General features: G+C 35.3%; 1 protein-coding gene across 5 annotated transcripts; it reads left to right on the top strand.

Moving 5' to 3' along the window:
- The first annotated feature begins 1528 nt into the window (after positions 1-1528).
- Positions 1529-25433, top strand: GNPDA2 (glucosamine-6-phosphate deaminase 2). Of its 5 annotated transcripts, XM_036020108.1 has the most exons (9): positions 1608-1644; positions 2027-2124; positions 4202-4363; positions 8147-8248; positions 9306-9488; positions 14830-15014; positions 16651-16825; positions 24186-24287; positions 24450-25433. In XM_036020108.1, the coding sequence occupies exons 3-8, from the start codon at positions 4240-4242 to the stop codon at positions 24260-24262; spliced, it is 846 nt and encodes a 281-aa protein (XP_035876001.1). In that variant the 5' UTR covers positions 1608-1644; positions 2027-2124; positions 4202-4239; the 3' UTR covers positions 24263-24287; positions 24450-25433. The 5 variants fall into 5 exon arrangements, with proteins under 5 accessions (XP_035876002.1, XP_035876013.1, XP_035876001.1 ...); XM_036020109.1 differs by lacking the exon at positions 2027-2124 and having other exon boundaries at positions 1529-1632; XM_036020120.1 differs by lacking the exon at positions 2027-2124 and having other exon boundaries at positions 1530-1644.
- Positions 25434-25731: the final 298 nt, after the last annotated feature.

Here is a 25731-nt window from a genome sequence, read left to right as displayed (position 1 = left end):
GAATCTCATGATTGAGACTGTGTTGCCTTATTAGGATTTACTGGGTGATGTCTGTATCCCCACCAGACTATTAGTTCACTGAAAGCAAGGGCTGTGTGTCTGTCTTACTCATGTTGATGTCTGGTACATAATAGGGTCTTGAATGGACAAATGAATGACTCGGCTTACATGCCCCTACCCTTCTCAACCATAATTTTCCTATTTAGCATTAAATATTTTGCTCTTGATGGAAGTAACTACTTGCTTTAATCTTGTTACGAAGATCATGTCATTTGGGTTGCAAGAGGTAAGAAAAAAAGGCAGACAGAACATAATATATATAGCATAATCACAGCAGAATTAACAATAGTACTTATACCAATAAAGAGCAGAACTTGCTTTTCTAGTGTCAGGAACTCAGGAAGAAGCGAACTTCCTGAGAAAGAATGAATTCTTAAACATTCATTCTGCTCCAATAACATTCCATGTAAAGCTCTTTTTATTACTTGCAGGTCTTTTTGACCACACTAAATGCACAATAGATTTTTGTTAAATGGTATATTGTAGTCCTGGTAAGGTGTTAAAAACTGTTTTTGTAAGCTAACTAAACCCTATAGTGCTAAAAAATACTTTGTCTTCTAATACCAGTTTATAAGAAACTTTGCTCTTTGAAGTCCTGTCATTGAGAATGGAGCACCCTATTCTTGGCTAAAGAATGCAAGTAAGGGGTGTCATTTGACCCAGAGAAGCTGGATTTACAACTCAGGTGCAGAACTACAGATGAAGAATTTGGAGACGGTACATTTCACATTCTCCTTAACTTTCTAGTGTCCAAGGAAACAGGACCTTGAGACTGTCTGTCACTCTATGCTGATGACAGACTGTATTGTTCCTAACAGAACTCTGAACAGCGCTCCTAATGGGGCATAGAGAAGCCACACAAACCTCTTTCAGAGTGATTGCTGCTTCTGCTTCCCTAGCCCTGCTTCCTTTTTTCCCACTCCTGAACAAAGATCTGACTGTTTCCTCTATCACATTTTCAGACTCATTCAGCACAAGGCCTAAACATCTCATTAAAATCTCCTTCTGGGTTTACTTTTACTGAGCCGCTCCAAGGTTTCCCGTGGTAAATACGTTGCCTTTCGCAGCACTTAATAAACTTAGCTTTAACGAGCTTGTTGATGAAAAGCTCTCAGGTGTGATTGTGCTTGCAAAGTAGAGGGCATCCAATTGCTTGGGGCAAAGAGAGACGAATCCCTATTTCCATTATGAGCAATAACCGAAAGTATGTTTTTGCATGAGTACTTTAAGTAAGCCCGATATTCTAAATCTCATAAACCCAAACAATCTACAGCAATCCAACCTCTGAGAGATAAAAAGAAAGGAGGGGCAGGGGGATAGCGGCATGGGGAGCCCAGGAACTGGAGACTCCCACGCAGAAAAGGATTCCTGCCGCACAGAACCGTGAAGGGACTCTACAGCGCCCATCACTAGCGAAGAAGCACGCGCATGCGCACTGCCCTCAGGCCTCGCCGCCTTCCCTACGCTTCGTTTTGCATCCGGGTCTTTGGGTTCGCGCTCCACTAGCTGTTGCGGGTCGTTCGGGGTTGCTAAGTGTTGACTGTTCTCGTCGTTCCTGCGTGGGAAGAGCTGGTGAGCCGGGGCGTGGTCCAGGGCTTTGGGTCAAGAAGGAGCGTCGGGCGGTAGGACCCGGCTGGTCCTTGCCCCCTCGGTTGGGCTCTGTACCGAGAGAGGGACGCGGACCCCACGGTGGATTTAGGGTCCGGGGACCCGCGAGGCGGGGGGACGGAGAAGGGAGGACGACCAGCATCAAACTTGGCTGGTCCTCCAGTTCAGAATTGGGGCTTAAGGAGGGGGCTTCCATCTGGCGCCTCCCCTCTGGCGGCTTTCACCTGACACTTGTCAAAAATTCGTAAATCATCCTCACTTGCTAGTAGCTGTAGTTTCTGGAGTGACTGGGCCCGGCAGCCGCGCAGTGTAGGTGGGTCTGCAGCCCAAGCCCTTTTTTTTTCTCCTCCCTTGGCAGAAACCACACCCTTCTCTGCTGCCTGGGGCACCTGCTTGGGAGCGGGCACCCCGCCCTGCACTTCCTCTGCTTGGTCCGGGCTTCTGGGACCTTTTCAGGTTAGACACTGTGGTGTAGGGAAAAAGCCCAGAGCAACGACTCCGGAAGTCTAAATCCTACCATAGATCCTACACTTGACCGTGAAGCCCAAGTCTGTAGAAGTTCCCGTCCAGCTCTAAAGTTCTGAGATTTGTGTTCAGCAGCCCTTTCTCCAAAATGAATCAGCACCTGGGGAAGATGAAGGCAGGGGTGGTGCTGTGTCACTTTTTGAGAGCTCTTTGGTTGTGATGCCGGAAAATGGCCCAGGACCATAGAAGTTTGGATCTCTTAGGACTGGCAGAAACGCATTTCTTAATTTGCATGCCTAACTGTGGCAAAACCTTTCTGCTTTTCTCTGGGTGAATTGATTCATTTTGGACTCCAGACAGTTTAAAAAATAGACAAAACTTGCCTGTACCTGACCTGACTTACTTGAACCTCTTTCCAATGCAGCCATCTCGTGCGCGTGGCGTTCTTTTCCAAATTTCACCCGATAATAAGAATCAGATGTGCTGTTTGTAAAAGTGGGGATTCCCTGAATCCCATTTCAGAAATACTGTGTTCTGTGAAAGTGGCCTGGGAATCTATGTTTTAAATAAGCAAATGCTATTTACTTCTTGTTACTGTGCCAGAATTCTAGATGTTACTGATCATAATTTTTATTGTTACGCCAGAATCCTAAATTGTTATGTTCCCAAGGACATTGTTTAGGTTCTGTATATTCATTGTAATGTGACCCACCCTGTCGATTTAAAGAAGTTGACTCGTTATTCTATGTAAAGTCTGTGGGTACAGAATTCAGGACTTCTGCTGCTGAAGCAGTTTCTAAAAGGATTGGTTGGGTGACAAATCTATGTAAGTGTAAACTAAATTAAATGTGGGATTGTAGAAATAGAAAACTTGGGAATTAAAATGCGGAAATTACTGTTCTAGTGTAAATGTTCTAAATCTTAACAATACAAAAATAGTACATCTTACAGAAATCGGGATGTAAGAAAGTGTAAGAATGCAATTTTTTCTTTCATTATAATAGGTCAATCCACATTGTCTAAAATGGAAGCATATAGTTTTTAAATGACTCTGCTCTTTTAATATTTGTATAATTTCTGTTAACTTTAGAGTACTCTTTTAGGAACTGAAATTGCTTTTTGTGAAGAATTTTTCCCCCCAAATCAGCAGTTCCTTAGTTCACTTTGTTTTTCTTTTGTCAAATGCAGGGAAAATTTAGTGCTATGATTTCTATTAAAAATAGTATGTCAAAAATCAGTATAATTTTATTAAGCAATGTCATCCCAATAAATCTAATTAAAGAAATGAAAAAATGTGTCTAAAAGAAAAGCATCTTTAAACACTCAAAAACAGCATGCATAATATGATCCCATTATTAAAAACTATTTCTATACATTCTATTTACTTGTGTGCATTGGATATCTGCAATGATATAAACCTAATAATAATAGAATTATTTATGAGTCATAGGATTTGGGTTGATTTTTTAAACTTTTTTTTACCTTTCTATATTGATTGAAAAAGTTTTAAAGTCCAGGTATCATTTTTTATAAAAACATTATTTCATAAAGGGAGGTTTGATTTTTATGTCATTTGTAGGGAGAATTCTGGATTTTAGTAAATAACCAAAAAGTTGCTGAGTAATCATTATGACCATTATTAGCTTGCAATCAAGAAATGAGTACGGCTTTCTTTGCCTTTAGGTTTGTTTTGTGTTGATTCATACAGTACCCTTGTAGAGACAATGTAGTGTCTTTATAGTAAATTTGCCTTGATATGAATTCTGGCTTCTTCACTTAGTAGCCGTGTAAATTGTGTGAGTTTCTGCCCTCATCTAAAACTGGGCATGATGTTTACTTTTGCAGATCGTTGCTAGGATTATTATATGTACTTAAATGACCTAGCCTACTGCCCAGAAACCAAGGTGTGTTTAAAAGAGAACAGCTATTACTACTACAAAGTACAGATTGTATTTGTATACATGTGTGTCTTTCTTAAGTAATGTCTGTTTTTAATTCATCAGGGTGTTACACTTCTATTTAACTGTCTGTAAGTTATTTCAAGTGTTCTGCAATGGAATTTTCTCAGGTTTGAACTTCTTGTCCTGGAAGCTGTGCATCACCGTAATGAGGCTGGTAATTCTCGATAACTATGACTTGGCTAGTGAATGGGCAGCCAAATACATCTGTAATCGCATCATCCAGTTCAAACCTGGACAGGACAGATACTTTACCCTGGGTTTACCAACAGGTAATACACCTTTCCCCCCATTTTAGACATTTGAAGTTCTGGGATTGAAGGATTTCCTTTAATAAAATGTTTCTTGTTTAGTTTATCACATTACTGATTGAATATATTAGTATATAAAGCCAGAAATCTCTACCTACCTATCTCTTTATCTATCATCTGTCTATCTAGCGTCTATATTTTGTTACTGTATTTTGTTTAAATTCTATCTGGCCTACCACTCCAAAATACAGAAGGAAATACCCTAACTTAAGTGATGGTCATAGTATTTTTGTACCTTTTTCTTGTAGTTTTTTTGTTTGTTTGTTTTAGGGATGTCACTTTCACTATTCATATAACTTCTATTAGATTATCCTTCCTATTAACCATGAAGAGGTACCTAGAGTATGTGCTGTTGTGTTACTTTCACCTTAGCTGCTTCATGTTACCATATTAGCCCTTTGCTACTTCTGTTTATTTTCTTTCTTTTATCAAAGTATTCTAAGTAAAAAATTACAGATTGGTATGTTTTCGTGTCAGAAAAAATATAAGCATTCGTTACATATTTTATTGAATTTAGTTCTCTATCAAGTTTTTTCTTAAAAAAAAATAACCAAATAGTGTCACTGACATTGTGGTACTTTATTTGGTATTGTAGACTTCCACAGGAAAGAGTAGTGGACCTGGAATCAGAGCTGCTACGTCCTTGCTTACAGTAAGGCATTTGTTCTGCATTCCTGGGCCTCAATTTCCTTACCTCTTAGAAAGAGAAGGATAATAACAGCTGACAGTCTGTTTTGAGCACAAATAAGAGTATATGTGCAAGTCCCTTATATACTACAAATACTATATAAATTTAAACTTCCCGTAAATGTGTTCTATTTAAACAGTACTTTCTCCTCCTGTTCTCCCCACTCCCAACACATGCCAACTATGTAAAATGTACGATCATAATAATTTTTGCACTTGCATAATTTTTATGAAAGTTAACCTTTAGTTTACCAAGTTGACTTTTTTTGTCTGTGTGTTGTTTTGCTTTTTGCTTTTTGGTCCAGTGCAGTAGATCTTGATGATAATGGCAGAGAGGTACTTCATAAAATCGTATACACCATTACTGGGCCTTCCCAGCAACCACAGTTCTGATACGCAAGCTCCAGTGGTTGAACCATGGCTTTCTTATCAGTTCACCTACTGTAAATCTGTGCTATATTCAGGCCACCTAACTTAGTCACTCTGGCTTAATTATGATGTAGAAATAAACTGTAATTTGAGTGTGAGGGCAGAAGGGCTTGTCATAAATGCCAACAGTGCTAAACATCTTTTTGTGTATTTAGATATACAACTTTTGCTTTGTTTTGGCTAGTATAACTGCCTAGTAATGTACCTGCCAAAAGTGTGTATCTCTTGGTGTTTCCTGCTTTTCTCCTTCATTGACCGTTGGCCATCAACAGTGTTAATCATACCCCCTACTCTCTGTGCTTTTGAAATGTGTGAGCACCTTTCTGTAATTGCAAGTAACACGCTCTGTTGTAATTACCCTCCAACCAAGCACAATTTCTGAGATATATTTGCTCAGTGTATTTATTGAAGTGATTTTAACAAGCTTGACATTTAAGGGCCTGAGTGCTATGGGCCTGACCTACTTCCCTGACTTACTCCCACTGTTTGTTCCCCTGAACTGAATCATGACAGGAAAATTAGCCTGCTTTTACTTTAAAGAATATGCCTGAACTTGCTGGCTTTACTTTCACTCATGTCGCTAGTGTGTTATATAATGAAAAGTGTATGAGCTCTGGAACCAAACAAACTATTGAATCTCTGGCTTCACTGCCGTGTGATATTTAGCAGATTCCTTACTTTTTTTTGACCCGATTCTTTTATCTTCACAATGGGAAAGATAATGCCAACTTCCCAAGGTTTTGGGGTGTACATGAGCTAATGTATGAAAACATGAGCATTGTTATCTAGCACATGGAAGGCATAAAAAGGCTGTCTTTGAACCTCCTCCCCCCATTTTTTCTGGTCTCCACTACAACTTACCCCATCTTTGACTATTGGAATTCCACTCCTTCAAAACTTAGTTGAAATGTCATGTTCTTTGATCCTTCCACCAACAAGCAAGACTATAGTTTTCTTGGGTTCGTAACAGTTTTCTGGACTTCTTATAGGTTATTTATAATAGTTTTCTTGTGTTAAAGTTACTCTGTACTTGCTACCCCATCTTTTGAGTTCTTCTAGGATAGAAACAGTCTTAATCTTTATTTTATCAGAATTATAATAAGCTCTTGCTAAATATTGTTACTGAGTATCACAAAGCAAATATTTAAATGAATTTTAAAATCAATACACCCTGTACCATATCTTCCATTGTTTTTTTCTTTAGCCACTTTGATTCAAAAGTGGAAAAATGCATATTTCTTGTTTTCACCATTGTGACAACTTCTCATTTTTTATTTATATATCCTTAAATTAAGAGGGATTTCCATAGACATAGAAAGATAAAGTTTGAATACTTATGCTTTTAGAGGAAAGAAAGAAAAGCATATTTATCCATTTTTTAGCCATTTTTCATGTTAGCGGGCTGTGGTTCTTTGAGAAGGAATTGTAAAATTTGACAACTAGTAATTGCATTTTAAAGCAGTGTATATGCCTAACTTTAAGAAAATCTCTTAGTCTTTTGTTCTCTGAATCTGTCCCTATGATATTTATTATTTATAGCCACTTCCATTATTGTCTTCTCAAATGAGAGGCAGTCCTTTTACTACTTTAGAATTTGTTTCTATGTGTGTATATATGCACATATATACATATAAGCACACATGCATATATATATATATTTATATGTATAAACATATACACTTTCTTTTTTGCCAGAGACTGTTTAGTTCTGCCTGCCACTTCACTAGAAATTTTGTGTGCAGGTGCTTTGTTTTGGGATGATGGGTGGATGAGGAGTCAGCACTGTAACCAGGAATGGGAACGGGTACTTGCTGTTAGAATACAGCCAAGCTCGCCTTCCAGTTTGTAGCTCAATGAAAAAGTATAGTCTATTCATAAAATAAAGGGAGGTCATTCTCAAGTGGCTAAATTGACTTATCTTTATTGTACTATATCACGAGGGATTTTAAAAAATCATTTTAATTTTATAAACCATATAAAGAATTACATTTATAAAACAATAAAATCAGGAACTCAGATGAAGTACTCAAAGCCAAGATCCCATTTCCTAGAAGTCATTTTACATAATGCATTCTGCTGATACATGTTGAAGATCACATGTAACAAATGAGGAACGGGAACTCCAGTTAAAAACTTAAGGGGTAAGTTTCCTTACTCAGTCCTTGCCAGTTTCAGGGTCAATTTTGAAATTAGGGACAATATTTAATTTTAGCTTTGGTTTTCCTTTTGATTTCAATATATGGTCAATACTTGGTCTGTTTATATATCCTTGAGGCTACAAATCCTCTAAATTTTTTTCTCGAAAGGTAGATTTTTTAAAAAATTCAAATGTGCTAAATGTTTCTAATCTTGGAATATACATACTAATTCCAAATACCTAACAACTGAAGAATAATTTTCTGAACTGTAATTTCTATTGACAGATTTCCAACTTTATCAGCAAATTCTAGTTTAATAAAATATCAGTGTCTTCAAAAGAGACTCATTAATCATATATGTGTTAATTGAATACATATTTAAATACTAAGAATTGTTTGCCTATTATAGTAAAGATATAGGATAAAGTTAATGTAAACTTTTAAATTAAATTTTTGTTATGTTAGAAAATGTAATTTTTATCTCTTTTAGGTAGTACACCATTAGGATGTTATAAAAAACTAATAGAATATCACAAAAATGGAGACCTCTCTTTTAAATATGTGAAGACCTTTAACATGGATGAGTATGTAGGTAAGCTATATTTTTTTAATATATGATTTGGGTATGTTATGTGTATTATTTTTAAGTGAGTATATTTTGAGAATAATGTAATTTGTAATTATGTTGAATGTAATATGAATATACTTTTAGAGTATAATATATAGCTTATGATGAGGTTGAGAATTATAAAAAATCTTTATTTTTGCAATAATAGCACAATATAATAGAAGGAATATGGGACTAAGAATCAGAAGATCTGTACTCATCTTGGGCTCTGTAATTTACTATTCTTAAAACTTTGACCTAATCTGTTCACATTTCTTATTATTTTAAAAAAATTTTCCTGAAGGCAAAGTTAAGACTAGTCTTCTTGTGGGGAATAAAGTAACATATAAGAGTAATTAGCAAAATAAAGATTTTGTAAGTGTAAGGCTATTATATTTGTAGCTTTAAAGTTTTTATAATTTATTGATTGCTAACTTGCTTAATTAGAAAGATCTGTGATGCATATAAACTGTGCTTTTAAATATAATAAAACATGTTTATGGGTAGCCTAAGTGATAGCCAAGAACTCTTGTGGTTCAATATATTTTGTAGGCACACAGGAAGAATACAGAAGGAACATGGACCGTCATTTTAGTTGTGTGGTTAATTTACATTGAGTTTAACACATCAGTTCCATTGGTTAAAATTTTGCATGTTTGACAAATGGAATCTAGTGACTAAATGCACATGAACTAGACTTCTGTGTTTGAGTTCCAGCCCCTCTACGACTTATGTAACTTTAAGAAAGTTATTTACATTTCCTGTGCTTCTATTGGTAACCTATAAAGTGGGAATGATGATAATATTTTTATAGACGTACAAATTAATTGAATTAGCATACATGTACAGTCGTTAAAATAATGTCTGGCATATGATTTGGGTATGTGATGTGTATTATTTTATCAACATAAAATGCTTTTATGTTGAATGTGGTGTAGAAAGATTACATATTTTAAATAGCATTTAAAGCTTAATCAGAAAAGTACATTTTAGATTTATTTCTGAAAATAATTACATTTATATTTACTAACTTTACATTTAGGACTTCCCAGAAATCATCCGGAAAGCTACCATTCTTATATGTGGAATAACTTTTTTAAGCATGTTGATATAGATCCTAATAATGCTCATATCCTTGATGGAAACGCTGCAGACTTACAAGCAGAATGTGACGCATTTGAGAAGAAAATAAAAGAAGCTGGAGGAATTGATCTCTTTGTTGGAGGTATGTATGACATTTTGTCATTAGTCATTTATTAATACTTGGTTAAGGTGCTATGAATAAAAAACATCTCACCATTGCATAGTGTGAAGAACACCTGTAACTTCTATAATACACGTTTACTCAGCTTCTGATTTCTATTTTGCCTTATTTTCATAAAAAAATAATCTTACATTTGAGAAACAGATCCCGATTCCTTTGTTTCTTTTCCTAAACAATATTTTTATCCTATTTTTTAAATATCACCCCAGCTTCTTGTCATGTTAGAGAGTTAAATTTCTAAAAGTCACATGTGGAACAAGTGGATTTTAGCATTTCTCTACTAGTCACTTAATTTGCTCTAAGAAATCAGGTAAGAAGGATGTAAGATTTTATTATTAGCAGCCTTTGGTTTATATGAATTAAGCGGTATGATTATCTTCATAATCTCCCAAAGGGATTAAATGCTGAACTAATTCCACTAGAAACTTATGTGTGGAGATGTGTGAGTGTGCATAACTATCACCGAAAATAGGTAAAGAGTTTCTTCCTTTGTGATAACAACATAGTTTTCTGTCATCAGTTTGAAGCATTTGAGATGACTAATTTGTTACCAACAAAATAGTATCTTAACATCAGAGTAACATCAACTACACTGAAACTGAAGTAGTTTTTTGGCAGATTCTTTAGTATTCAAGTAAACATACTAAAGCTCAAAATTAACATTAAGTTCTTTGGATGTATCTTATAATTAACTTATTAGAAGCCTGCTGAAAATTACATGAATTAGCTCTTCGCTAGAACTGTATGAGGTTAATTTATGGTTGAAGTGGCCAAGTATGGTTGAGTCTGTTGGTTGTCCTTGGGGAGAATTGGGTTTTTCAGTCAAACATAAATTTTCCTCCTGTTTTGGCCACTTGTTATCTGTAAAACTTTGGGAGGTTAATTGAAGTTCAGTGTAATTAAGTCATTTGTAAAACAGGATTAATGTTAACCATTCCAAAATGTGTGAGCATTAACTGTGTTAAAATGTATAAAATGCCTTGCACAGTGGCTGGTATGTAGTTGGTATTCTATTAAGTGTTAGTGCAGTCTTTCCTCTCTGTAGATGCTGAAATAATTGTTCCTTAATTCACTAAATTTCCTGCTTTTAAACTGAATAACCTACCTGTAAAGGTATCTGGCAAGATAAAAATTCTCTCTTTAAGGGAAGTTTTATCTCTGTCCAGCAGAACCACACTATCGGTTACTTTCTTGTGGAGATGGAATGATTTTTATTTGAACAAGAATCTAACTTAGATTATTTTGCTTTTCAAAATAGAAAAGTTATCTGCATTTTAAATCAAATTTCCTCATATTACCTCAGGGTTCCTGGAAAACAATTGTACTTCACTTTTGTCCATCTGGCTCAATTCTGAGATAATTACTATTTGCACTTGCAAATATCAAGGCTAAGAAAGTAGATACTTGAGATTGTTTAAGGAGTGCACTACCCCTGTGTTCTTCAGATTTTTTAAACTCTGTACCAAAATCTAGTAGAATTATTGTTATATAATATACCTAAACTGTTTAGTTATATCATGAAGTATTTTCTCTTATGTACTGTTATACAAAAGATTATAGTTATTAGGATATTTTCATTATTAAAAATGACTGCATGAAAAAACATTTTTTTACTTCATCGAACACTTTTTTTCTGTTAATTTATTGACTTTACAGAAGGATCCATGTGTCAAATCCCTTAGGGACTCAATGCCAGGAAGTAGAACTTACTGGGAAAAAAACTGATAACTCTAACTCCACTTTGTCCTTTCGCTTGCTTACCAGAAAGCATCCATAGATGAACATAATATTTAAGGCTGAATCTAATTTCCCTTATCAAAGAGTTCTAGTAGAGCTTTCTTCTTTCCTCATAGCTTTAAGTCACTTCTCATTTCCTTTTAGCTAACCTTTTTTGGTTCATTTTTTCACTATAAGTCGCCTTACTTCTCCCATTGAGTAAGTAGTGCATAAATTATAATTATTTATCATTCACTTCTACTACTAAAAAGAACTTTACCTTGTTTTTTAACCAATTTTTATCTTAAGCTTCCTGTGGACTTTGGCCCTCAGCAAAATAAAAACTTAAGAGGATTTCCTTGCTTCTTCCATTAGCATCTTCACTTTAGTCATATGATGGTCTAGGGTCCCACAGTTTATATTTACCATTCGAAGGACATAATTGCTCTGTGTATACAGAATGAATGGTTAGTTTATTTCATTTTCTTTCAATTTTTTCCTGTTTGGTACCCTATTATTGGATGTGTACTCATGAAAGAATCTCATTTGATTCTTTGCCTTTGTTGATCTAGGTTTCTCATCATTGGATTTTCAAGATGAGGCTTGGTATCTGGGTCTTACCACTTACCCTTCTTTTGTTCCAGGGTTTGGTTAATAAAAACACTAAGAACTGAGCCAAATGGGATCAAAATATCAGCTTTATTAAAGGTAAAGTTGGATTAGAGATCGCAGGTTGTGCTTGAGGCCAGCATGGGGAGTTTACGACGTTTAAGCCGCAGTGCTCACTCTGGGGAATGCAGCAGGAGCCCCTTCCTTCAGAAGGAAAGGGAAATGAGGAGGGCTGTCCCATAGGTTCTCGTTCTTCCTCTGATGCGGGAAGTGTTGAGATGAGAGCGTATCATGCTCTCCTTGACCCCCCACAGCCATAAAGCACACAGACATGGAATTTTATAAATCACACTCTTTTAAAAAGAGAAAATAAAAGAAGACAGTGAGAAAAACTTGAACACTTTCCTTTGGATACATGATTAGAGACTTTGGTTTACAAGTAACCTTAAACTCCTAATGGGGTCAAAATTGAATTACTTGGAATGATTGTTGGGTGAGAAGAGTTGAATAAAACCAAGTCTTTGGGAGAACAAGAATCGGGAGCCTCAGCTCTCCGAAGCAGGGGCAACTCATCCACCCATTCCCACACTGCCGCCATCAGATGCCTCAGCCCTGGATGCCTTTTTTCTTTCTGTGACCCTCACCAAGTTTCAGAATCCCCAGAAAGAAATTCTAATTATTTCCGATGGGGACAACTACTTATCCTTAGGCCACAGTCATTCTGCCTGGGAGACACACAGGTATTATGACTGTCCTAGCCCCTGTTTTGAGGGAAGCAGAGCAGGGCGGAAGCAGCAGGGAGAAACTGTGAGCATATTCAAGAACAGCATCCATCCATTCATTCATTCAGCCAATATTTAGTGAGGACCTCCTGTGTGCCATGCGTTGAGCTAAATGGTAAGGATACAGTGATGAAGAAGATAAGGTTTTACTCTCATGAAGTTCACAGTGTATCCCACAAACTATAAGGGACATGAGAAAAACATACAGGGTAAAACAAAGGTAGGTTTACAGTTGCAAGAACGTGAAACAGATTATTATATTATTATTTATTGTTGTATTTGCCATACAAACATCTAAATCTACTTTTGTCCCACCCTGCATAATCCAGACTCTGAGGTTTTAGAGGTGTTTCATAAACCTTCTGATATCCTAGTTTTGACTTAGACCGAATAAGAAGTAGCCATGGTTTTAGATCTCATGATTATTTTTAAGAAAGTTCTATAAAGCCTTGTAAAACACTATGAACATTTGAAAAAATGTAATTTTGTATCAGAAAGCTCAACTTCTGATCATTATTAAAGGAATACATGGACACTTCTCCATTAAGAACTATTGTACACTCGTATGACCCAAATAACCAGTGACACCACTAGCATTGATTTGGAAGGACTTTTGTTTTCCCCAGAACTTTGATTTTCCTGGTTCCATCCTTTCCTCTTTATATACACATAGAGAAATATAAATATTTGGGTATATTTAAGAGATAAAATAGTTTTACAAATCTAGAAAGATGTATATCTATAATTTAAAATGTGCATTTACAAGCAGATACATACTTAATAATGGAAATAGTCCATATGTATTAACCACATGTGGGTCTGGCTTTATGTCTCCACATTAAAAATACCTAGGTTGTTGTGCTTTGGTAGTGGTATATCTGCTTCCTAAGGTTTTCATTTCTTTTTTCTTCCTACAAAATCAGGTTACTCTTTGTCATGTTTTACCTTGTCACCTGGGAATAATTTGTCAGAAATGTGTGTTAAAGAGTCAGTAAAATACAGCATCATTAAAGTAAATATGCAAATTATAAAGGTAACCGAATTTTTGACTCCGAGATCTGGTGGGTGTGTTTTTTTATTGAGATTGCCAGAAATCCGACTAGCTAATATAGTGCATGTAAATGAAACTTGGTTTATTATGTTGTAGACAGAGTGTTGATTTTATAAAAGGTACACCTGCAATATCCTTCAAATAAGGAATGCCATATTTTTACCTAAATTTTAGAGGCAATCCTAGAATACTAGAGCTGACAGTAGACCTCCTTGAAGCAGTATTTTCAAATTGTGTATGTCACCCACTATTAAGTCATGAAATCAATATAGTCAATCACATGCAGTATTTCTTTTTTGTATGTTTTGAATGTAACCCAAACTACATTCAAAGTACACTCAAATGAAAACTACATTCAAATGAGTGTACTCAGAGTAGCTTATACGGCTCCTAGAAGGGCTATTGTTCCATGCAATTCTTGTTTCAGTGATATTTATGTGTGTGTGGGTGTGTACATGTACTAGATTGAAGCGCCCGATGTGTTTCTTACAAGTGGTTACAGTAACAAAAAGTTTGAAGAAAACTGCTTCCCCAAGGAAATATCTTGTCCGGTGTAGACATTTTTATAAATGAGGAAACTGTACTATAGGGAGGAGGAGTTAATTGTCCCATCTAGACTAGAACCAAGCAAGTTAAAGTGTGAGTAAAACAAAAAAAGACCACTGGGTTAGCATCCGAAAATTTAGATTTCAGTTGTTTCAGTAGTTACTACATTGCTAACTTGAACAAGTCGTATGTTATCCTGGAGCAGCAGTCTTTCCTTTTGAATCTAAAAAAAGTTGGGGGTGATGAAGGAAATAGATAAGCCTAACCTATCTCACGAGATTGTTAAATATGGCTGCTGTTGAGAGGATGCATGTGAAAATGCTCTATAAATGTAAAGTATTATTCTAATATAAGGACATACCTAATTTTACTGCTAATGGAATCATGCCAGTTCAATGCTAAGTGTATAAAAAACAGTGAAATACTTGTCAAATCAAATACATACAGGAACAGCTATGTTAATGCGTCACTGGAAATTCAGCTATTGAATAAACATGGTAAGCATGATTATCACTGTTTCTTCTTTCTTAAAGACATGTTGGACTTTGAAAGCCTTCTTTACTTATCTACGTTTGTGTGTGTGTATTTCTTTTGAAAGGAATTGGTCCGGATGGTCATATTGCTTTCAATGAGCCAGGATCCAGTTTAGTATCAAGAACAAGGTTAAAGACTCTAGCAATGGACACCATTTTGGCAAATGCTAAATATTTTGATGGAGATTTATCGAAGGTGCCAACTATGGCTCTAACAGTTGGTGTGGGGACAGTGATGGATGCTAGAGAAGTAAGAATTAACGTTTTTCCTTTGATATTAATAGATATTGGAGGAATTAATGGTGCCTAATATGGTATATTTTGGTTGCTACCTATTCACATTTTAAATGTTCTAGCTTTCAGTAACTTTTTTTTCTTACTGCCATGTTTAGAATTCAGCTAAATTCCGTCTTTTGAGCTATAAACTAAGAATTAGGCACTACCTCTTTTGGGGTACTCCTTCACTTGCCTACTCCTGCTTTACAATTTGAGGTCCTAAAATCACCCTGATTATATTTATGGGTTTTTTTTAGATTTTATTTATTTATTTTCAGAGAGGGAAGGAAGGGAGATAGAGATAGAGAGAGAGAGAGAGAGAGAGAGAGAGAGAGAGAGAGAGAGAGAGAGAGAGAGAGAGAGAGAGAGAGAGAGAGAGAGAGAGAAACATCAATGTGCGGTTGCTGGGGGTTATGGCCTGCAACCCAGGCATGTACCCTGGCTGGGAATCGAACCTGGGGCACTTTGGTTCCTAGCCTGCACTCAATCCACTGAGCTATGCCAGCCAGGGCTATATTTATGTTTTTAAGTGAAATATTCTTGTAAAAAACTGTGCATTGCAACAGTGCAATGCTAGATGATACTCACCTACTTTTGGAGGCTCAGGATAAGTTAGTGTAATGGACTCCTGACCGGATGGGGATGTTGGTTTCCAGCAGGAAAAGAACTCCTCTAGGATTGGGTCTGTTCTAAATTTACATTTAAAAAAGGCAAGATCTCTGAACAGTATACCCTGTCTATTTTTTAAAATTTTAAGTGGGCTATCATTTCCTTCCCTGACAGTCAACTCATGGTTATAAGTGGTTAAATTATAGAGAAACCCTACACTCCTTTCATTTCTGGCAGCCAGATGGGCAGTTTCAGAGGAAAGATTACAGACAAGAAAATAATTAATATTTAACTCATCGTGACGTAAATATACCTACCTAGGTTTGAACTTACAAACACAAATGTCATTCACAATGTAGGAGTTTTCATCTAAAATTCATCAGTGTATGAAAAACCTTTCAAAGACTCAAATTTATTTTGTAAATAAGTTGAAAAACAGATTTAGAACAATCTTATTTCTCAAATATGAAACTGAAAGTTATACAAATATTTCTTTAAATTTAACAAGATTTAAATTACAATGCAGCTCTTATGCTGATTCTTAAAATGAACAGAGGATTACTCAAATATTGATTTTTTTTTCTTTTGGTCAATTTTTTCCAACAAAAAAATTATATGAGGCCATGTATGTCACAGTATTCATTGCCAGCATGGTTATAAAGAAAACCATTTTGGCAGAGTGACTCACGGGCTTTATCATTTTCCCAAGGGCTTAGTGCATTGATATTTTTATAGCATTCTTTTGAAACAGGTCATCATACTTCAGGATATTCTTATCTTCAGTTGTAAGGCTTAATGTGCACAGGTTTTTATTTGCCTATTACCTTAAAGAACAGAAGTAAATACCTCCTTGCACTTTGAGGGAATATGGAGCTATTTATTTTTATTTTTCTCGCAGAAGAATATTGGTGTCCAAGTCATTGTTTTCAAGCAAATAGAGGTTCTCCATCATTTATTTAGAATGTTTTAAGAATTAACAAGTAACGTTCATGATTTTTCAGGTAATGATCCTCATAACAGGCGCACACAAGGCATTTGCCCTCTACAAAGCAATAGAAGAGGGAGTCAACCACATGTGGACTGTTTCAGCTTTCCAGCAGCATCCCCGAACTATTTTTGTGTGTGATGAGGATGCTACCTTAGAATTAAGAGTTAAAACTGTGAAATACTTTAAAGGTGAGCATTGAAATCTCAAAAGCAGAATGTGAGAATGTTCCCTTATAGATGACAGTTAAAAGTGAATTTGCTTGTCAAGTTACCTCCTACACTGTGGCCCATTAAAAACTGGCAATGTGCTGACATACTGGCCAGTTATTTCAAGGATAGAAACGGTGTTCAAGGAATATCTCACCTCATATAAGAGCTTTCAGATAATTTCCTATTTGTTTTCATGAGGAGAATCTCTTCAATCTATATTTTCAGTAGATACGATTTTTCCTAAAATCCAAAATTTAATAAGATTTTTAATTTCATATTGAATATATAAGATTGAAAAACCCAAAGGAAATTGTGTATATATATATATATATATATATATATATATATATATATCTCCTTTCTGATTTTGTATCTATCTATGTTTAGAGTCTAATCAGTGGATAAGATGGGTTGCCCGTTATCTCATTTAATCCTCACAAGTTCAAACAAATTATTCCCACATAATAAAGTAATAAATGTTAAGTGTCAGACTGTGTGGCATAATGTCTACAAGTAAGCAGGAGTTTGCACAGACTTTTGCGTATGTATTTTCTTCTTCTTCCTGCAGTCTGTCCGTCTATTTCGGTAATTCTTAAACCTCACCATACCAGGTTATATATACAAAACCACCTATGCTTGATGTAATGGGTCATTTAGGATATTTTCAAGGAGAATTTTGAGTACACTCAGGTTAGAAACCATTTCCTGCTTGAGTCAATTCCATATATAAATACACACACCTAAAGAAGCTGTATAAATAGGTACTCTTTATAAAGCACCTATATTTATATAGCTGATATAAAAATATTATGTAATTGGTCATACATGTAGGTAAGTAATCCATAAAGTATGTAGCATGTGAATATAAATTTTTAATTTTTACTCCAGTAACTAGGTATTTACTTAACATGTATTAATAAAATTATACTGAACTAATCAAACCTGTATTTCATGGATATAGAGGTTGAAGAGGTTACCATATTTTATTGCCTCTTAGAAATATTTTCTTTCATTTTTTTTCATTTTTTATTGTTGTTCAGGCACAGGTGTCTCCATTTTCCCACCACCACCATTTTCTTTCATTTTTATCTTGTTTAAAATTGGGATGTTTTTAAAATTGGTGGCCTATCCTAGTTTATCTGGTAGCACTTATTTTCTTAGTGGTATGTAAAATAATGTCTAAAAGTTTTAGCACTTCATGAAATATAGTACAAACCTTAAAAATTATGTCAATTTAAAGGATACCAGTAACTCATGGTTCATGTGAATGTGTGAGCACGGCAAAACTCCAAAAGCTTACACACAAATGCAAGTTTGGCAAACAGTTAAAGTAGTCTAATTTGTAAAACAGAATTGTGATCATGTGTGTATAGTTTTGTATTTACACTTATGTGTTGTAAGAGTTTTCTTGTGTTACACAATATTCATCAAAAGTATTTTTATGAAATGAGTATTCATTAAATTGTATACCAGTCACACAGCTTATGTGTGGGTGAGCTGGGTGAGGTCAGTCTTACCTTAAGTCTGGGATTTGTCCACCGTCACAATGCCTTATAGATGAGTCAACTCTAGATACGGTATGATCCAAATCATGTTGCTTCCAAAAAGTCATAGGCATATGTTAAGGAAAATGTGAAACAGAAAAGAGGTAGATGATTATATGTATTTAGTTCTTTTAGTTCACCTACCCACATTCTAGCTTTTCTGAAACATTTTGAAGTGTATATCTAGCTATTTATGAGAGAATTGCTGCATTCATTGCTTTTTTGGCAGCACTGTATTTTTCCCTTGGAGCCATATGTATTTTTGAAGAGGTTCAGGATATGAGGTTCTGTTGGGATGCCTGTCTTAATATGGAGGAAAATGGAATTGAGATATTGTTCTGGGACTCATATAGACCTCATCTTACAATAAAGTATTTTGATATAGGTAGAATAATTGCTATAAAATACATTTATAATATTATAAATAAATAAATAAATAAATACAAAAATCTATTATTAATATAGTTTTTATATTTGCCGTACCTTATTTGGATTAATATATCACTTCACTATGTACTGAAGGATATGAATCCTACAATCATCTGTAATTCAAATTCCATTCCCATTACTACCATTTCTTCTGCCATTGCTAAAAAGTACAACAGAAATTTAAAGGGTTTTGCTTATTTAGCTTCTGAAGAAAATGTAGGTTAACTACATTTAAAACAAAGTCATCAGTAAATGGAAGTTTATTTTAACGTACACCTTTTGAAAGACAAAAGTATATCAAAGGAAAACAGTTTAATACTCGTTTTTGCTTTTTAAAATAAAACATATTTTATGGGCTTTATATATTTTTAAGATGAACACTTTTTGTTGTTGTTATTGCTGTTGCATCCTTTTTAGGCCCTGCTCCAATTTCTTGACAGTGGTTAAATGAGTTTACAATAAGCCCAACCCATAAAATTGACCTTTAAAGTTTATGATATTTAACTTTCTTCTTCTGGCAACATGTCAGGAAGTCTGTATATTTTTCAATACTCATTAGAAGAATTTTACTTATTTGTTTATTACTTAAGTAGCAGTTATTTTATCAAATTCTTGTGTAGAAAGTTACCAATTTTTACCTTAAGTCATAGTAAATTCTTGACTTATTATCCAAATATCAAGTAATAAAATTTTCAAAATTTCTAGTTGGGAAGCAGCCTTATCTTATGTATAAAAGATAGAGCCAATGTATAGTTTAAAAAAGAAAACTTTATAAAGGAGTTGAATTCTTAATGTTTATACTAATGTTTTAAGTTGTGTTTTAAAGCATTAATACATTCTTTTCCATGATCAAAGCTGTGAGAAATGATAGATGAATTGTATCAAGAATGATCCTTAAAAGCTGATCCTCCAGAAGACAAAACATTTTCTGCACCACATGGTTGAAATTGCCACTGTCTTTGTTGTGCCCTCTCTTCCTGGTTCTCTCCAGTCTCCTTTCTACTGCTGTTTATATATATACTGCTTGTGGAAATGGATTAAACACCTCAATTAAATACTGTTTTAAGTAAGATTGGTTCTGTCTGGAGTTATCATCTGGTAAATCTCTCTCATTAGCAGATATTTCCTTTGCACTACAAAACATTACCTTTTGATGTATATTTTTGGAAAACGTAAATAATGTTTTCCAGTTAGTGACATCAGCCAAGAAACATGGTTGAAAGTATTTTCAAGTACATTATCTAACACAGGGTTAATCAAATGTGAAAGAATTATCCTTGCCTGAAAGTGGTTGACATTATTCTTAAAAAGTTGGCTCATTCATTAACTGATTTGAGAAAATACAATGCAATATATTGCATTAAAACGAAAGCTTCACAAAGGTAAGGACTTTAGTTTGTTTACTACATAGTTTCAGCATCTGGAAGTGTGCCTGGTACACTGGAGGTGTTTGATCGATGTGTGGGTGGTTGGATTAGACCACAGGACTAAGAGACCCTACCAGTTTAAGTGCTTTATTATGTAAGTCACACAATGAAGTCCAAAGGATAATGAATGAAGGAGAGAGTTATAGTTCAACAGTCATTGAAGAAAACTCTAGTTGACCTGCTGGTGTTGAGAGCCCTGGAAAAAAGGGATATGATGTAAGGATGAGCTAATATAGTAGCAGAAAAAGCTACTGTTAATAGAACAGAGAACATTAATTTGTGTTAATAAAATGGGCTAGATTGAAAGGGAATGTATAGGTTAAGAGCAAAAAGGCAAACCAGGGTTGACTTGCTAGTGATTCTTCACCTTTCTTAGGACATGGACCACTTTGAAAATCTGGTGAAAAGAGACTGTCCTCAGAAAAATGCACATATATGTGTGCTCACGCATGCACGTACACCATGCAGATAAATTTATAGATTAATGTGGGAGAATTGAGGACTGCCTGAGCCTTTCCTAGCTCTGCTACATCATGGGATTCCAGGCTGACTGCTGCGGTGCTTGACTTCTGTCAGGTGGACGGCTCCTCACTACCACCAGAGGTGGTTCAGTACTGACTACTTTTTCCTGCATTCTAAGTTTAACTTGTTATTTTTAAATATGGAATGTTTAACTTTAACAATGATGTTACCCTAGGTTTTTTTTTTAACTTTGAAAATCCCAATATTAGAATGTAGGCCATGGATAAAATGTCTAGTTTAGTTTAAAACTAGACTCCATGAAGAACACAAAGAATGTTCACTGAAAGAATGCTTGTGGATTAATTCTGTTCTGGCTTCCCTCAGAACTCTTACCTCTGAACATCCAAGAGCTAATTTCTTCCCTATAAGGGTATAAAATTAACTATAGCAGCCTTTATAGCACCAAAAGGATATGGGGAGGTTTTATTAACCCTGAGAATAAGTTGTACATATTGAGATGGCAGTGACTTTAAATCCAGCCTCAGGGATACCTTTGCATAAAACAGTCTAATGAATGAAATAGTCATTGGTTTGTCCACATATTCATGGATTCTTATCACAGGCTTTTTGTCTTCAAAGCACTAGGTAAGCATTTGGGGTCAGAGTTGTATAACATTATAGGAACTGTCACTATGGAAACATTCAAGTATTGGATACTAAACTATTTAAGACATGCATAAACCAAACATGTTTTGAATTTTTTAGCTGAGAGTGGTCATTTTATAATTAAGTCCAGATAGGTAAGTGGCTGCCATATATCTGAGGTGGAGGCTGAACCAATGAAATGCCTTTTATGCCTAGTTTAGAATTGGTACAAAATCCTTTTGTTTCTTGGGTTAGTTGTTGCTCCAAGTTTTGCAGTTTTTAAACTTTTCCCATTACTTTCTTTTGACTCTTCTTTCCTTCCAGCTGCATGGAAGGCTTAACGTGCGTCCCTCCAAAGCCCTCCTTCCAAGATTGTACATTTACCCTGATGCTTAGCCATCCTTTCCTTAAGGTCTAGCCATTCCATCAGTGCCCTTGACCTTTCCTGTTCTAACTTCAGGACCATGAACTATAGAATCTCTGTCTCCTATCTGTTTCTACTGCTTCCTTTTTAGCATTATATGTTCTAGATTGATTTTTAAATTTAAAAAAAGCTACTAGATATTGCCATCTCACTAAATCTTCAGACTTTTAAAAATAAATGCTTATTGAGCTACTATGTACAGTGACCTTTATAAACCCTGGTCTTAAAGCAGTGAATATAAGGTCCTGGACTTTAGTTTCTAGTTGGAAACATAGCAGAAAATATTGTTTAAGAATGAAAATTGCTTTTAAGAGTGCAAAGTGCCATTAATATTTTAAGGTGATGTGTGGGCTGAGACCTAATACATAAAAAGGAGCGAGCCATGCTTTGCTCAGGGAGAAGAGCATTCCATGCTGAATCAAACAGCAACTATAAAGATCCTGCACTGGAACTAAGCTTTTCTGGGGTGACAGCGGCAAACCTAGGGTTGATTTCAGCACAAAGGTGAGAAAGTGAGAGGACATGAGATTACTTTCTAAGTGACCAGAACAACTGGAGAATTTTAATCAGGGAAATGGCACAATCCAGTTTCTGTTTTAAAAAGACTAGGTGGCTGGAGTGGTGGGGAGGGGTAGGGGGGAAAGGTGGAAAACTGTACTTGAACAACAATAAAATTCAAAAGTATTTAATAAAAAACTTAAAAATAAAAAGACTAGGTTGCCTACTGGGCAGAAATATTATGGTATGGAGGAAATGAGCGAAAGTAGGCAACTGGAAGTAATTAGTGTGAAGAGCGGCTTCAACAAGGGTGGTGGTGGGGAGATGACAAACTGTGGCTAATGGGGATATATTCTGAAAGTGCAGACAGCCCCTCACTTTATCTTTGTAAGGGTGCAAGAGTGAAAACCCAGCAGAAGTTGAACACTGAATTTCGATCTTGTCCTGGGCAACCAGTGTGCAGTAAAATACTCCTGTGATGTGGGCAGCCCAGTCAGTCACGTGGTCATGAGGGTGAACGGCCCACACTCTGCAGTGCAGTGTGAAGCACATTTTCAACTTACAAAGTCAACTTGTGAGTTTGTTGAGAGATAACCCCATTTAAGTCAAGGAGCATCTGTAGTGCCCAACTGGTCTTGCTGCTGAATTATAAAAGAGAAGAGAGAAAATAAACAGTGGATTGTAGTTGTCTGATTTTGACTCATTGAAGGGTAACATGATTCTCAAAGAAATGGTTTGGAAGGGAACAGATGGGTCTAGACCTTGTTAAATTTAAGGTGCTGATTAGACAGACAGTAGAGTAGGCTGTTGAGCAATTACCACTCTCAGATCTAATGAGTTTTCTCTTTTCTCTCCTTTTAAGACTCTTAACTTCTGGTTTTTCTCCTACTACATGAACACTTAAGTGTTCTTTGCATGTTCCTATCTTTGCTTATTTCTTATAGGTCCTCCTCACAGTTTAGAGTATTTCTGCAGCTTTCCTGACAAGGACTACCTATAATACAACATTTACTAACCAAGTGTGCTGTCTCCCCAATCCAATCATCCCATTTCCTGAGAAAACTACATTATGAGTCCATTTCCCCAGCCTCTTTGTTCTTGACAATCTGAAAAATTTAACTCATTTAACTCTCAATATAGGAAATCTTTAGTTCATTAATTGGGACAATCTTTTTGTTTCCCTCCAAGAAATATAGTATGTATGTATTAAGACATTAGTAACTGGAAGATATTTCCCAAGAAGCTTTAATAAGAACAATTTAAAGCATACCAATTGTAAGAAGAAATTTAAATCTACATGGAAATCAGTAGTTAATGTAGGTTCTCTTCTGTATTGTTTTAGTAAACCTCCCTCTGGTTTGTAATCAATCTCTGTTGTATATACATGCCCAAACAGTGGGAAAACACTTGCCAGATGGATGGATGCAACGATTTTTGGGGAACTAAAGCTATCCCAGTGTTAGTGGGCATTTGATCCTGTCCAAGAAGTCCATGGAGACATTTGCTCTACACCAAAAGGTCCTTGATTTTTGGTTCTGTCTGAGACATCCACGAAGACACTTGGACCATGCCAAAAAAAAGGTCCTTGAGAGTATTTTTTTTTATGTATCAGTTCCATAAACCAAAAGTGTAAATGTTATGGGCTGTTTAAACCCAGGGATGTTTCTAAGCATGGACATTTTTGATAGGGCCAAATTTCAAGGACCATTTGGTGTGGACCAAGTATCCTCCCCATGGATGTTCTTGATGAGACTAAATGTCCTGCAAGCCTATCCCAGTGGAACGAGAGTTCTGAGTGTTTCATTGGAGTCTGGTAGTGGAAATGACTGAGCGTCAAACTCAACACTTACACATGTAATTAAAATGTATTAACCAAGTCCATATTAAACTCTTATTTTGTCTTACCAAAGCTCTGAAGAGAGGAACTGTTCCTACTCCTGCTTATTCCCAAAGGACCTGTACACATTCTGGAACTACTGATTCATAAATAATTGAAAACTGGTGTATACTAGGTATTTAAAACTAAATATCCTGAAATATTTGTTTACATTTTTAAAATAAACAATTTTATATCATGTGGGAACCTCTATTCTTACACGTCTCTTGTTTTCTAAAGTATATGAGATACAGTTCAAAATTTCAAATACAATAGAACTGTGCTTTCTTTCTTCAAGGTTTAATGCATGTGCACAATAAACTTGTGGACCCACTATACAGTATGAAAGGAGGAGACTGAAAGAAATTGGAGCCAAATTCCGCTTGAATGAACAGCACACTTTTGTAATAGATGGATTTGCAGCTATGCAATATGATAAAACATGGAGAATTTTTGAAGACTCATTTTTGAAGTCCAATATCTATATATTAAACATTCCATATTTAGAATGTGTTCATTTTATAGTATGGTTTAGGAATAATTGGCTCTCATAATTAATCAGCTGTTAATTTTAAGTATGGAAGCCACATATTCATTGTAAAACAGCAAAGAAATTAAATGTCTGTTTAAAAATTTCAAAAGTCATTTTAAAGGCGAAGAGTCTGTTACATCAAGTACATTCATATTTCTCTAGTGGCATTTTTAGAGTAATACTTTTAATCACATGAAGACACACTATCATTGCAAACCTTTACCGGTACTTTTGAAATGTTCTATTTTTCTGTGCATTATACAAGCTTTCTGCACGTGGTTGCCTTAAGTCATTTTCCAGCAGTAGTATCTGGACATCAGAAGTCCTGCTATATGTTGTAGGTACAGAAAATTTGAAGAGATGACAGTGCCTAAAAATATGTACGCGCCCTTCTGAAAAGTATGAATGAGGGCATGATTTTTGTGCGCCTTTTTTACAACTGTGCTCTTGTTTTTATTTAATGACTTGGGTTCTTGCTTTTAATATAAGTATTTTGGCAACTATCAGCTTTATACCTAGCAACACACTTAAAGAAATTCTTTTGAAGAAAACTTTCTGATTATTGTTGAACTTCATAAATGATTACCTTTATTCCTTACACACATCTCTAAAAAGATAATATAATGAAGTATATATAAAAGTAATTATTGTAAACTATTTTACTTTGTCATAAGAACTTGAATCATTAAACTTCAAATAAAGGATATTGTTTTCTATCTTTAACCTCAATAAAGCTTATAATAAACAAATGTAAGTTATCTAAATTTTATTTCCAGACATGAAACTGAATATATGCATCTGAGGTATTCCAACAATTAATAGTGGATGTTGAGCCTGCATTTAATAGCTTCGATTGTTGCCATCATGCAAATAGGAGATTTAAGTTCAGACAATGACTCTGCCTAAAATATCTTAGTTTTGCTCCTTGAGAGTAAAAACAACCCTCCCTTTTTCTCTGAATGTTTTGCATGTTATAAGCCCATCTAGTAGAAGCATTACTTACATACCTGCTTAATTAACTCCACTTGTGATTGAAATGTATTTAAAG

Source organism: Phyllostomus discolor, chromosome 1 (assembly GCF_004126475.2).
Source record: "Phyllostomus discolor isolate MPI-MPIP mPhyDis1 chromosome 1, mPhyDis1.pri.v3, whole genome shotgun sequence".
In the NCBI taxonomy this organism is placed as follows: Eukaryota; Metazoa; Chordata; class Mammalia; order Chiroptera; family Phyllostomidae; genus Phyllostomus; species Phyllostomus discolor.
Note: the sequence above shows the minus strand (reverse complement) of the source record. Positions and strands in the feature narration are given on the sequence as shown.

Bases quoted from the DNA above. Each gene is read 5' to 3' on its own strand.
- GNPDA2 (XM_036020109.1), top strand. From the start codon at position 4,240: ATGAGGCTGGTAATTCTCGATAACTATGACTTGGCTAGTGAATGGGCA. The intron at 8,249-9,305 runs GTAAGCTATATT...CTTTACATTTAG, and splicing joins TAACATGGATGAGTATGTAG to GACTTCCCAGAAATCATCCG. The intron at 9,489-14,829 runs GTATGTATGACA...TTCTTTTGAAAG, and splicing joins AATTGATCTCTTTGTTGGAG to GAATTGGTCCGGATGGTCAT.